The sequence below is a fragment of the Sebastes fasciatus genome, chromosome 17 (genome assembly GCF_043250625.1).
Source record: "Sebastes fasciatus isolate fSebFas1 chromosome 17, fSebFas1.pri, whole genome shotgun sequence".
NCBI classification, from domain to species: domain Eukaryota; kingdom Metazoa; phylum Chordata; class Actinopteri; order Perciformes; family Sebastidae; genus Sebastes; species Sebastes fasciatus.
Window position 1 is genome coordinate 22321007 of NC_133811.1, and position 14062 is coordinate 22335068.

A 14062-nucleotide genomic window follows, 5' to 3' on the forward strand; every position below is an offset into this window, starting at 1 on the left:
TTTTCAAACTTTTTTTTTAATGGACATTTTTTCAAACTTTTTTTTTTCCAACATTTTTTAAACTCTTTTTTTCCAGCATTTTCAAACTTTATTTTTCAAACTTTTTTTTTTAATGGACATTTTTTCAGAATTCTTTTTTTCCAACATTTTTTAGACTCTTTTTTTCCAGCATTTTTTTTATGGACATTTTTTCAGACTTTTTTTTTTTTTTTTTACCTTTTTCAGACATTGTTTAGACTTTATTTTCAAACATTTTTCAGATTTAAAAAGAAAAAATTTTTAGACATTTTTCAGACTTTTTTTTCCAACATTTGTTAGACTTTTTCTTTTTTTTTTACCTTTTTCAGATATTGTTTAGACTTTTTTTTCACGGACAAAAATATATCTTATACTGTATATACTGTATATATTCTTCATATATATGTTCTTAATACGCCCTTGTACAAAGTATTTCCTTTAATAATTCTAATGTAAATGTAATATAACTTATTATTTAAATGGGGCTTCCCAGCAAAAAGTATTTCACACGTTTTGTACCTGTACAACCGGCGTGACAATAAACATCTTGAATCTTGAATGGAGTAAAGCGTCACCTAGCGTTGATTTATAGGTTTTTCATGTATCCGGAACCTCTTGTTGTTAGTTAACAGCTACATGTTTCCAGTCGGTTGGTAGTTCAGCGTACACTGGTCTCATAATGTCGAGGCATCTTCGCTTCATTGCTCGGACCGTGATGGTCCAAGACGGCAACGTTGATGCGGCGTACAAGACTTTAAACAGGTGAAACTCTTGTTTGAGTGTTTAAGATATCAAATATATATGATTAAAGTTGCTGTTGTCATGGAGATGACTGAGCTAATGTTGTCTAGGTTACCGTTAGCCTTCCGCTCAATGTCACAGAGCTGCGCATGCGCAGTGGCGTCACTGCTTCTTTGGTCAACACCACGTTAAAACGTCTGCAGCATTATAATCACTATTACTGACAGTGTTACAACATGTTGACGTAACGTACTGCTAACGTTGCTACTACTACTAGCAGCATTTATCAGATATAAAAGAAGTCTGGCAGTTCGGTGTGTTTTAACACAAAGAAGACAGATAACTTGTGCTTAAATTGCATATTTAAACATATTAGTAAGTATTAATACTATATCAACAGGGGAACACTCATCACGACATGGGCCAAACACAGAAACTATATACATATATATATATATATATATATATGTATATATGTATATGTGTATATATATGTGTATATATATGTGTGTGTGTTTGTATATATGTATATGTATGTATGTATGTATATAGTTTCTCTGTGTTTGGCCAATGTCGTAATGACTGTGTGTATATATATATATATATATATATATACATATATATATATATATATATATATATATAAAATAAACAAAAAAGGTATTATGAAATAATCATATTAATACATTTTCTATAAATGAACCAATGCATGAAATAACTGAAGAAATTAGTCAAATTTGGCTCATTATTATTAAATGTATTTCATCATTCATCTTCAAAATAACTTAATTTTATTGGATACAAACCTTATTAGTCATTTTATCCCAAAATACACTTTTTCAAAAGTCTGCTTTGATTTTATTATGGCATTAAAACTCTGAATACGAGAGATAAAATGACATATTATAATAATCCATAATTATTGATTTATTTAATATTGAACACTTTGGAGCTCCATAAATGTGACCACCATTGTAGCAGGGCATTGTTATTGTTGAATTATTTCAGACTTGAAGTCATTTTGAGATTCAATTGACATTGTTTAATAATAATGTTTAATTGTTTCCACTGCCTTGAAGGTCGTTGTTTTTTTCTTTGCCTGTCTATTAGTCAGAAGACATCTCCAAAACGTGTTAACAAATTTCATGTATCAAGAAAAAATATATTTTTGCTGTGCAGAACCAGGAATTTATGAAATGAGTTGTTAAAGGCAGAACAAATATGATTTTAACTAATAAACAATGTATAGACTGATACAAACCTTAATTTCAAGTGTACAAGAACCTAATTGCGCGTTTGCTTGTCTTAAGAGGTAAATAGTTAAATTTGCTAGATATGCACTGTGGCCATTGTTTGCACTATACGTGCTGTTAGCATTGAAATGCAAGTGTCAGCTATTCACACGTTTTCTCTCCATACTCCAGGGTCTTGACTCAGGATGGGATTATCGAAACGGTGAAGCGCAAGCGCTACTACGAGAAGCCCTGCCGAGAGCGTCAGCGGAAGAACTTTGAGGGCTGCAGGCGGATCTACCACACGGAAATGGCCAGAAAAATCGCTTTCGTCTCCAAGACAATCAGAGACGATCCCTGGCTTGGCTGCTAGTGGCGTGATGAAACAAGGCGTTATTAATGGACTTGTTGAGACGGGGCCAGCTAAGTGGAAGGAGCGTGAGAAAAGAGGCTTTTCATGTTTAACAGTAAAAGGAAGAAGACGTTTGTTGTCAACGTTGGACATTTTTTTTTCCATTTTCTCCACAAAAAATGTGACATGAAAAGTGCAGCGCTTGTACTCATTCTTGGTTGTAATGAGCAGGTCAATGAACACTTGGTTGATGACATTTTGTGTTTTGAATCTTCCCACACAATCTTGCTAATGAAAAAGCTAATAAATGTGTGAAGTTGTCTGAAAATCTAAAGTTTGTTAACAAGTATAATTTAACTTCTATTCAAACACACAAACTGGTATCTACTTTAGTGTAGTATACTGCATAAAGTGATATTTTACCCACACAAAAGCTTTGGAAGTAGTTGGATGTGACCTCCTGATTTGCTGGAGGAAACTCAAACAATGCGGGGGATGTTTTTGTGGGAATGGGGTCTCCGCTCAGCAGCATCTCGCTGTTTATTCAATTGAATTAATTCAAGGTCACTACTGCACAGTGTGGCGTTAGTGTCCACTGATAATGTCGGTCACCTCCCGCTAACCCTCATAGGCGAGGCACATCGGCCACGCACGTCTGTCAGACCCCGAGCGTTCACCACGGGGGGCTTTAATGTTTGCACTTGCTCTCGCTCCCCTCACATGGGGAAAGTAAAAAATTTGCATAGGGCTCACTTGTCAAGTCATGTTGATATCCTGTCCTGTGGCTGAAGGGAGCAGTGCGATAGATGACCTATATTTTTGCACTGAAAGAAACGGACTGCTGATACCTAAAGGGTCAGTTCATCTACCTTTAGAAAGAACTTTATCTCTAGTGTCTCCACTGTATTGAGGTGGCAGAGACTAATATTTAAAAAAGAAATAGGAAAATTGAATAGTAACAAGTATGAAAATGTATTTTTTTATGCTTTTATGTATTTAGTGGCTTTTCAGATCTGGAATCAGGTAAATGGATTGTTCATGTCATTTGTAATCGGTCAGTAGGTTTTTATCAACAAAGTGGGCACACAATGTTTTAAGACTGCGTAACATACAGGTTGTGCAGTCAGGATTGTGAAATGTGCAAATGTTTTTGTTGGCAAAACACACTGCCACTTCCTTATCACTGACAAATAACCACATTGTTGGGGGAAAATTACAAACACGTCACTACTTTAAATATTAATTTATGAGGCCACCTGTCATCTCAAAAATGTGGTCACATCTGGTTGGAACTCTGTCCTCGAACAAAGTCCCTACGCATATCCAACAGCTTTGACATATTGGCTGCTGCTAATTTGGATGACACCAACAGCTAATAACCATGACACTCAGAAATGTGCCTGACTTCTGAATGTGTGAAGAGCAAATTTAGACTAACTAAAATGTCCCGACCACTGCAAAAAGTACAGGGATATATGTGCCATATGTTCCAAGACTTAAAGGAACAGTGTGTAACATTTCGGGGATCTATTGTTATATAATATTCATAACTATGTTTTCACTAGTGTAAAATCACCTGAAACTAAGAATCTGTTTCTACAGTAGCCCAGAACGCACAAACCAAACACTGGCTCTAGCAAGAGCCTTTTGCGTTTTTACTAGGGCTGTCATTCACTTAAAATATTTAATCACGATTAATTGTACGATTGTCCATAGTTAATTAATCACACATTTTTCATCAGTTCAAAATGTACCTTAAAGGGAGATTTGTCAAGTATTTAATACTCTTATCAACATAGGAGTTGGCAAATATACTTGCTTTATGCAAATGTATGTATATATTTATTATTGGAAATCAATTAACACAGAAAAATTACAAATATTGTCCAGAAACCCTCACAGGTACTGCATTTAGCATAAAAAATTTGCTCAAATCATAACATGGCAAACTGCAGCCCAACAGGCAACAACAGCTGTCAGTGTGCTGACTTGACTATGACTTGCCTCAAACTGCATGTGATTATCATAAAGTGGGCATGTCTGTAAAGGGGAGACTCGTGGGTACCCATAGAACCCATTTTCATTCACATATCTTGAGGTCGGAGGTCAATTTAGTTTCCTTGACCTCTGCATTTAATACATCCTAAGCATTTCTAGGAGCACTGTGCTGCTATGAAGCACACGGGGAGCAACTTGTGGGATCAGTGTCTCGCTCAAGGACACTCCGACAAACGGACAGTCGGAGCCGGGGATCGAACCGCCAAGCTTGTGGTAAAAGGACAACCCTCTCTACCCACTGATACAGATATTACCTGCAACAATTTCATCAACCAAACTTGCTTGTACTTTTTTTGTAGCAAAATTCCCACTGCCTAAAAGCAGAAGACACATGCAGGTTGAGCATCTTTGCAATCACATGGTAGAGCCAGCCTTCAGCTGCTTCACTGTTCACTCTTCTGCATAGAGAGCTGTTGTTGGTATTGGTACTATTTGCAATGTTTCTCTACCACCTGATAGTTGCTGTTTGCATGGTATCTATTTTGTAATCCAAAAAATCGGGAGCTAAATGCCCCGATTCATAGTTCAGGAGCATGCATCAAACCTGTTTTTATACCAAGGAGCTCCTGGCAGGAACGACACAAACAACCTACCATGAAAAGAACATTGCCGGTCTGCTGATGTGCATGGGGACCCAGTCTGGAAAAAACTCTGAAAAAAAGGGCTCTTTGGAGCTCCATCCAACTTTAATTAAGTTATTTTGTGATAATGGCAATAATCAGGGCAATTCATCACTATTTTTTTTTAACTATAGTTATGTTTCACATCAGATCTTTGATGTTGAGAGTCAAACTGTGTGGCAGCATCTTATTTCTCCCACGCTATGCATTCGTTGACACTCCCCTTTCCTTTCATTCCACCACGCCTCCAGTACATGTTACTTAACCCTAAACCAATGATACTAATTATTATCATTATCATTATCACGATCATAAACACGTGCCTTTTGGTTGTAAGCTGCCTCGTCAGCAGCTAATCAAGTAGTCGACGCAGCCTCCGGCAGGTAGCAGCGTCCTATTTTTGCATGCAACGAAATAAGTGATTCACTCCTCAGCATATAGCAATCTTATTATGTAAGGCTGCTTTAATTCCCTTTCCCTGTCGTTGGCTCTAATAGGCCTATGATGCTACGTCTCATAATCTCGTCAGTCTTATCTGCATTCACTACAAGCAGAACCTGGAGCTTCTCCAGCACAAACAAGTCCCATTAAAAGCTCAAATAATTTGCTGAAAGGTGCACACTATTCCTTAAAAGTTCAGCCACAAATTAATTTACATTTGTTTTTATGATAATTTGAGATAAAAAAGGATGGCAATATGTTAAAAGGGTTTGCCTACCTCATTTATTTAGTTTTATTTTAAAGAAACACTTTTCTAATATATAGTATGTCATTGCACACTTTGCTATTGTATATGTACAATAACAGTGTGTTATTGTTATTCTATGTTCATATTTTATATTTTCTAATCTAGTTATAGTAGTCTGGTTTATTTATAGTGTATTCTAATATATTCTTTATATTGTGTATACTATAGATATTATCTTGAGATGTATATTTATTGTATATTAAGTGTTCCTGTGCATTATCTGGATAACCTGCTGCTGTAACACAAGAATCAATAAAGTACATCTATGTATCTATACATATAAATGTGGCATATTTGGTCATTATTTTATATTTTCTAAGCTAGTTGTAGTAGTCTGGTTTATTTATAGTGTATTCTAATATATTCTTTATATTGTGTATACTATAGATATTATCTTGAGATGTATATTTATCATATATTTACTGTTCCTGTGCATTATCTGGATAACCTGCTGCTGTAACACAAGAATCTATTGTTAAGGGTTATGTTAAAAGGGTTTGCCTACCTCATTTATTTTATTTTATTTTAAAGAAAAATTGTAACTTGCACACTTTTCTAATATATAGTATGTCATTGCACACTTTGCTATTGAATATAGTATGTTATCGTTATCCTATGTTCATATTTTATATTTTCTAAGCTAGTTGTAATAGTCTGGTTTATTTATAGTGTATTCTAATATATTCTTAAACTCTTTAAATCTCTTTTTTTTAATCACTTTTTTTTTAAATTATTGTATTATCTTTTCATTAGCACCTATGGGATTGTCACAATCTAATTTCGTTGTACTACACAATGACAATAAAGGGCTTGAATCTTGAATCTTCTTTATATTGTGTATACTATAGATATTATCTCTAGTGTTGATATGTATATTTATCATATATTTACTGTTTCATGTGCATTATCTGGATAACCTGCTGTTGTAACACAAGAATCTATTGTTATGGGTTATGTTAAAAGGGTTTGCCTACCTCATTTAATTTTATTTTATTTTAAAGAAAAATTGTAACTTGCACACTTTTCTAATATATAGTATTTCATTGCACACTTTGCTATTGTATATAGTATGTTATTGTTATTCTATGTTCATATTTTATATTTTCAAAGCTAGTTGTAGTACTCTGGTTTATTTACAGTATAGTGCATTTTAATATATTCTTAAACTGTAATCTGGCAAAACTGTCATCTCATCAACATACATTTTTTTGTATTGTATTATCTTTTATCTTTTTAATATTTATATTGCACTATCTCTTTTTTAAATATTTTTTATTATTATTGTATTATCTTTTCATTAGCACCTATGGATTGTCACAATCTAATTTCGTTGTACTACACAATGACAATAAAGGGCTTGAATCTTCTTTATATTGTGTATACTATAGATATTATCTCTGGTGTTGATATGTTTATTTATTGTATACTTACTGTTCCTGTGCATTATCTGGATAACCTGCTGCTGTAACACAATAATCTATCTGTCTATCTATCTATCTATCCATCTATCTATCTATCTATAAATATAAATAAATGTGTCATATTTTTGTCTACTATAACAGTTGCATACTTTTTGTCTTGTTTAATCTTTTATGTCCACATCCAGCCTGTGTCTTCCTACTTTAGCTGTCTTTTTAGAGACATAAAACAGACATAACAAACACAAAAACCACACCATGCATGTATATAAAGAGAAAACACAGAAAAAAGGAGTGGTGGTCTATAAGAAACAAATACCACCAGCATGTCCTGTCAGGTTATTTTCCCCCCACCACCACCACAAAGTCTTCTAGTATCTATTAACTCAGGGCCAAGTGTGACCTCATTTACATACCAAAATTTTAAGCACATGCTGGCTGCCGCGTGCAGGTCCTGTGCCTCTCGTTTCGCAGCCACACCACCCGCACGTGCTGCCGTTAGAGGTGCGGTGGGATCTACGCATTTACCAGCCAACCGTCGATGACGACGCTCCTGATTGGCTAATCCGTCCAGCCAATGACGTACCGCCTGACCTCTCGTCAGCCAATCAGAGCGCTGCACCTTACCCCAGCACGTGTAGCGTCCGTTGTTGCTCCGGTGGGTACGTGTCGAACAGGTTGAGAGGAAATCTGACAAAGTAAACACAACAGCAGAGCAAGAGAGATAGATAGGAGTAACAGGGCGGGATCTGAGCGTCAAACTGGATAACACGGGAAGCCGATAGCTGTGTTAGAGTTACTTCTTCGAGACTGTGATATTATTCAACTTATTCGAGTAGTTTAACGTGCCTTTCTAAGCGTTTTTGTGTTAATTTAACGTTTTTGTGAACGCAGTTCTGCTACGGCTGCTAAGAAGGTAAGAATCTCTCTCTTCTTTTACATTTGTGTTTTTAAGTTGTCTGTATTTCCAATCGACTTTTACATTTTTAACATGTATATATGACAATAAGTCACCCACTTTTGGTTATAACTTCTAATATTAATTTGTATGACTATTTTCGGATGAAACCGTTGCACATTTGTATGCACGTTTTCGCCAAAGATATTATATCAGTGACAAGAGGGTAATCTTCTCTCAATACGATTTAAAAAAAAAATGTAAACATGCTGAAAACAATTCTTTTAATTTCAAAACCACATTGCAGGTTATAGGTTTGTTATTGCTGTTGTGAGGACAAAGTAAGTATAGTTGAGATTACATGAGATAATAAACTGAGGACGTAAACATCTGTCCTCAGATTTATCAGTGACAAGAGAGTAATCTTCTCCCAATACGTTTTTTAAAAATGTAAACATTCTGAAAACAGTTCTTTTCATTTTCAAAACCACATAGCAGGTTGGTTGTTGATGTCATAGTAAGTATAAGTATAGTTGAGGTTACATGAGGTAATAAACAGAGGACGTAAACATCTGTCCTCAGATTACCAAGTTTGTACAGCAGCACACACACACACACACACACACGCACGCACACACACTCTCTCTCTCACACATAAGCACAAGCACACACACGTGCCTGTTTAGAGAGTGAATGGCAGTGAGCCCTGGCTCTGCACGAGTTGATTTACACAGTTAGTCAAATAGAGGAGCAGATCCTTTTGTTTGCTTTTCTCTCTCTCAGTGATGATAATAATATAACAAAACAGATTATTTGCCTTGTCCTCATCTGCACTTGCTGAGACTTGGTAAATACATTACTCACTCAGCTCTTGGCAACAAGTACCATTTCTGATTAGTATTGCATGATACTACTAGGGCTGGTCGATAAGGTCAGAAATCTTCTATCTCGATATGAGTCATTCATTTCATATCTTGATAATGATATATATCACAATATAGCATATTTTTATGATTATTCAATAAATAAACAGTCTATATGAAATAACCACATGTTCTTTTTTATATACTCCTGTATAGAGCTGCAATGATTAATCGATTAGTTGTCAACTATTAAATTAATCGCCAACTATATTTTGATAATCGAATAATCTTTTGTCTTGGACAAAACAAGACATTTGATGATGTCATCTTTAACTAATTGATTAATCGAGGAAATAATTCACAGATTAATCGATAATGAAAATAATCGTTAGTTGTAGCCCTACTCCTGTGTGAATTAAATACTTGACAAATGAAAAGAAGAAAGAGTATTTTCTCATTTAGTTAAAAACTTTAGTGCAAAATGATCAGATTTTCTGAGAAATTTGAGTCATCATGTGCTTGTTATTGTCAATTTAGATGATAAATTATCATGAGTAATATGAGGAGTAACGTGTCAATATCTTCTAAAAAGTAGCAATACTGAAATATGTGCGCAAAGGTATACTGACCTTTCTGTAGCCAGTATCACAATGTCACCAGGGGATGGAAATTTCATATACATTATTTGATTTGTGCAATTGGAAGATGTCAACATATTTCCTTTAGTATGTAGCATACTGATAATGTAATACTGCAACCCTACCTGTTTGATTTTGTGTCAAAAGTTGTACTCATCAAGGTTCTGTTCTGACATTGTCATCTCCCTCTCTCCACAGATGAATACATTGGACCGTTCTTCCAAATGGCCGTCTTATGACTCGCTGACCTCCACCTCGAGCTTCCGCTTCAGCGAGAGTGAGCAGACTGAGGATGAAGCGGACGTCTTCTCGGAGGGAGAAGGGGACGGTGGAACAAGAAAGTCCGTCTCAGGTGATGAAGGGGTCGCAATCTCTGGAAATTACCACGACTTCCCAGCTCATTCGGATCAGCTGCACTCAAGGTCCGAGAGCGACAGGCCTAAACGCTGCCCGGATGAGCCCAAGCATCCCAACCCGGCCTCTTCTCCCCCAGCTGCAACGTTGGGCTCCTCTTCAGCGACCCCTGGGGACCTGGCCTTCGCTAAGAAAGTGAGTGCCCTCAGACTGATCCTTAGGTCTTTGTGTCAGTATTTTTGTCAACCACATAGCAAATCTGTCGCAGTTCTAAAACTAGTCTTTTTCCTTGTTGTTTTCTCAGTGTGCAGATTTGCAAAGGTACATCTGTCCTTTGCTGGAACTTCTACATGGTCTAAAGATCGGGCGATTTGACAAAGGTATGTGTCTGAGCATTGTTCTCAAGTTTTAATGCATCCTGTAATTAAAATGCCTATTTGCATTGACGTTCTATTTTAATTGTGGCAGGTCTATCAAGTTTCCAGCAGAGCGTTGCCATAGACAGATTGCAGAGGATTCTTGGAGTTCTGCAGAGGCCTGACATGGGGTAAGATTAACACAAGTAACAAGCCTAATATTATGATTAGTAAAGAAAATGGGCATATTATCATCCATACCCAGCATTGCCATTCATGCCTGATCCTTAACTCTTTATTTTTCTGCAGTGAGAGATACCTCCAAAACCTGCTGCAGATAGAGATGATGCTGAAGATATGGTTCCCTCGGGTGGCCAAAAATATTCCAAGCCAGCCCACCCCTATCAGACTCCGAACACACTGGTGCCAAAATCAGCTCCACATGCCCGTTAAGGTGAGCTTCATATTGGATCTTACTATATGACAGTGCCTTTACAAGTGTGCATTGATTAAACCATGAACCTGAGATGTTAAATGCCCATACTAAACTTTATTTTTGTATTAAAACAGCATATTTTTAACAACCAAGTGAAATATATTGCAAGTTGTAATTGAACTGTGCTTCTCCTTTAAGACCTTGGTTTGTTATGGTTGTTATATCTGGTTTTACTTTTCCCCTCCAGAAGAGAAAGCTGAGCTGGTCAGACCCCGACGACTCCAGCGAAGTCCCAACCAAGCGTCAGCACTATCGACATGGAAAACATGCGAGCTGCCAGGCCGCGACTCCACTTGACACAGTGATCGCACGTCTACCAGGCTCACCTAAAAACCAGAGAGTTCCAGAGGAAGAACCAGTTGAACCAGCTGAGGCTAGCTGTGTAGCCCAACACGAGTTTACGCACAGCACTGTGACTTTGAGCAGGCCGTTATATTTGTGTATCAAGAGAGAAAACGAGAAGTCTGAGATTTCTCTTCCCTCCCATTGTGAAAGCCCAGCAACACAGGACAGCTCGGTGTCCTCGAGTGACATCTCGACTACAGCTGACTCGCCTTAGTTGGCCTTAGCTGGCCTTAGCCGGCCTTAGCTGAGCTCGCTACCACATGGAGGTGCCACTGCATGCCAGCCAGAGCGAAGGCAGAGGGCGGACTCGATTACATAAGGATAAAGTTAGGCGCAGAGCCAGTCTGTGATGACTGCGAGGCATGTAAACCCACAAGAGGAGGAGGAGGAGGAGAAATGCAGAGAGACTCTCGTTAACCCCTAACTATCCAGCGTTGGTTTTGATTACACCAGTTATTGCACTATGTTACCAGGACTTGTCCGTCTGTAAGATTATCACTTTTGTATACATTGACGTTTTACTAAGTTAAAACGATGTTGAAAATACTTTACATTGTTTAATGCGTTTAAGCAGTTTGTGCTCTGTTTTGTATTTTTTTTTATATCATGGAATGCAGCACCAACAGTAACAGAATAGGATTTCATAACACTGGTGAAAAACTGAAATAAGGAGGAAACACAGAGGATCATTGCTGGTACAGTTTTAAACAGAAACCATTAGTCAGTTGTCCATAAAACAATTTTTTAAGCAAAAAAGGCCCTACATTTTATGCTTCCATCTTCTTATATTTGAGGATATGATAACAACTTGTGATTAGGGATGTAAATCACAAGTTTCATCACGATACGATATATCAATTCTTTTGACAAAGATACGATATTTGCTGATATCATAAAGTCTGCCACGATATGATTTCAATTTGATTCTATTCCGGGGCCTGTGATCAAGATGAGATGATATCATACAGTAGGCCCATTTAACACAGTTGCATTTATATAAATAAAAAAGCCATTAAAATATGATTTGACAATTTTAGTGCTGAGGTCTTCCAGACATTTAACTGAAAAACAATTTATTAACTTTAATAAAAAGAATTAGTATAAAGTGCGAATTTCAAAATGCAGGCATATCTTAAAGATGACGATATGTATCCATATTTCCACATTGCATCAATGGTATTGGGTTGTTGATCATTGAATTAATACATCGGTTCAGATGTACACCCCTACGTGTGTTGACCATTTTGCAATATTTACATTTTGTAGACCTACAAATTAAACAACGAATTGAGGAAATAATTTGCAGTGAAAATAATTGGTAGTTGCAGCCAGTTACAATAAATATGAACACAAATTATTAAAAATGGCATTTCGGAAGGTTAAATTGTATCCTGCCAGTTGATTGATTGTAACATAAGGTGGAGCAAAGGCATGTAGCCGCTGCCAAAATGTGCCAAACAAAACCGTTTTGCATTACCATATCAAATGCACCTTAACTTAACAGTCTCTACTGTTTTAGTTATTAGTGCTTAACACACACGCAACATTTTTGTTTCCTTGTAAATAAGGATAGATGTAGTTGCACATAAAGAGCAAAATGCTGCACAGGAAATACCACAGCCTGATTGATGATCAATAATTATTGAGGTAGCTGAGGAAATATGAGATGCTCGGCCAGATGTTAATATGTCAATTACATAACAGGCATAATGTATTTGATCCTGTGTACATTGGAATAGATGTAACTGCATTTTGGATGACAATGAGGAAACGTTACACGTGTTAACAGCAAAAAGTTGTGATATTATTTATTAAAGATCTGTTTAAGAGTACTTGAAAATGTTGATTCCATTGGCAGATGGATGCTTTATAGGTACTCGCATCAGAGACGTATTCAGACTTAGTGTTCCCACAAAATGCCCCAAATGCAATGTGTCATTATGAGGGGAAAGAACAGCTTCTGTGTCCCTTTTAAAATGGATTTGTATCACTGACATGCTGTTATGAAACTTGTACTGTTGATTATGTAATACAGAATATCATGGAGATGTGATAAACAAAAACTATTTTCATTCCTGAGCACATCAGTTCTTTTTTGATAACATTTGGCCACTCGCACCACCACATCTTGAATCGGATAACATTCATGTTGAATGGTGTTTCATCTATGGTGGTTTGTCACCAGCCAGCCTTACTTATATGATCGACGTAAAGGTAACCATAAACTTGCCTGAAATTCCATCATCAGGAATTCATCAGGAGTGTATTATTTATTTAACGATGGTAAAATCTCACCTCATATGTCATTGCAAACCAAATGTGCTGCTGTGTAGATGTAATTAGTCATTTCCATTGGCCCTGAGTGGTGTTATTCAAAATGGAAATTGTAAGCACATGGTGGAGAACAATAGTGTTTTTTGGTATATAAAATGTAGCATCCTACAGTACAGGTTTTTGCTGTGTTATGTTACACAGGTTTCATTTGAGAAATAGGAGAAAAATCCCAGTTTTGTCTTTAATTTTTCTTGTTTTTACTTTCCTTTTTTTCTTATAATGAAATTGTCATTATTGGTGATTGGTTGATAAATGCACATATTTTTATATATTAAAAATAAACAACGTGGTTCATCAAAATACAGTATGTTTGTTGATTTCTGGAATGAAAAACACTGACAGTCCAAGTTTGTCTTAAGTCGGTCAGATTTATTAAATTTGTCCTGCTTTTAATATTTATTTCTTTAATTTAAAAATGTTCTTAGTGTACCACCTAGAAATTAAATGAAATCCGACCCACAGAGCAGCAGCCAGAGCTCTTATTTGCCAGCTGTTATGTGTTGGCAGGAGTTTGATTTTTAATTCCATTTTTTTGATAATGCATGATTTGAGTTTTGTAATGCACGAGTTAAATCAAAATATAATCAATCA

General features: G+C 36.3%; 3 protein-coding genes across 3 annotated transcripts in view; all 3 read left to right on the forward strand.

The window, feature by feature from the left end:
* celf3a (cugbp, Elav-like family member 3a) overlaps positions 1–14062 on the forward strand; it is an 80909-nt gene that overhangs the window by 10805 nt on the left and 56042 nt on the right. The gene's annotated exons all lie outside the window — the stretch shown is intronic.
* mrps21 (mitochondrial ribosomal protein S21) lies at positions 643–2677 on the forward strand. Its single transcript, XM_074612654.1, has 2 exons — positions 643–780; positions 2184–2677. Exons 1-2 carry the CDS (start codon positions 698–700, stop codon positions 2362–2364), a joined length of 264 nt encoding a protein of 87 aa, XP_074468755.1. The 5' UTR covers positions 643–697; the 3' UTR covers positions 2365–2677.
* On the forward strand, positions 7834–13771 carry ciarta (circadian associated repressor of transcription a). Its single transcript, XM_074612653.1, has 6 exons — positions 7834–8103; positions 9785–10135; positions 10245–10320; positions 10409–10487; positions 10606–10750; positions 10980–13771. Exons 2-6 carry the CDS (start codon positions 9785–9787, stop codon positions 11349–11351), a joined length of 1023 nt encoding a protein of 340 aa, XP_074468754.1. The 5' UTR covers positions 7834–8103; the 3' UTR covers positions 11352–13771.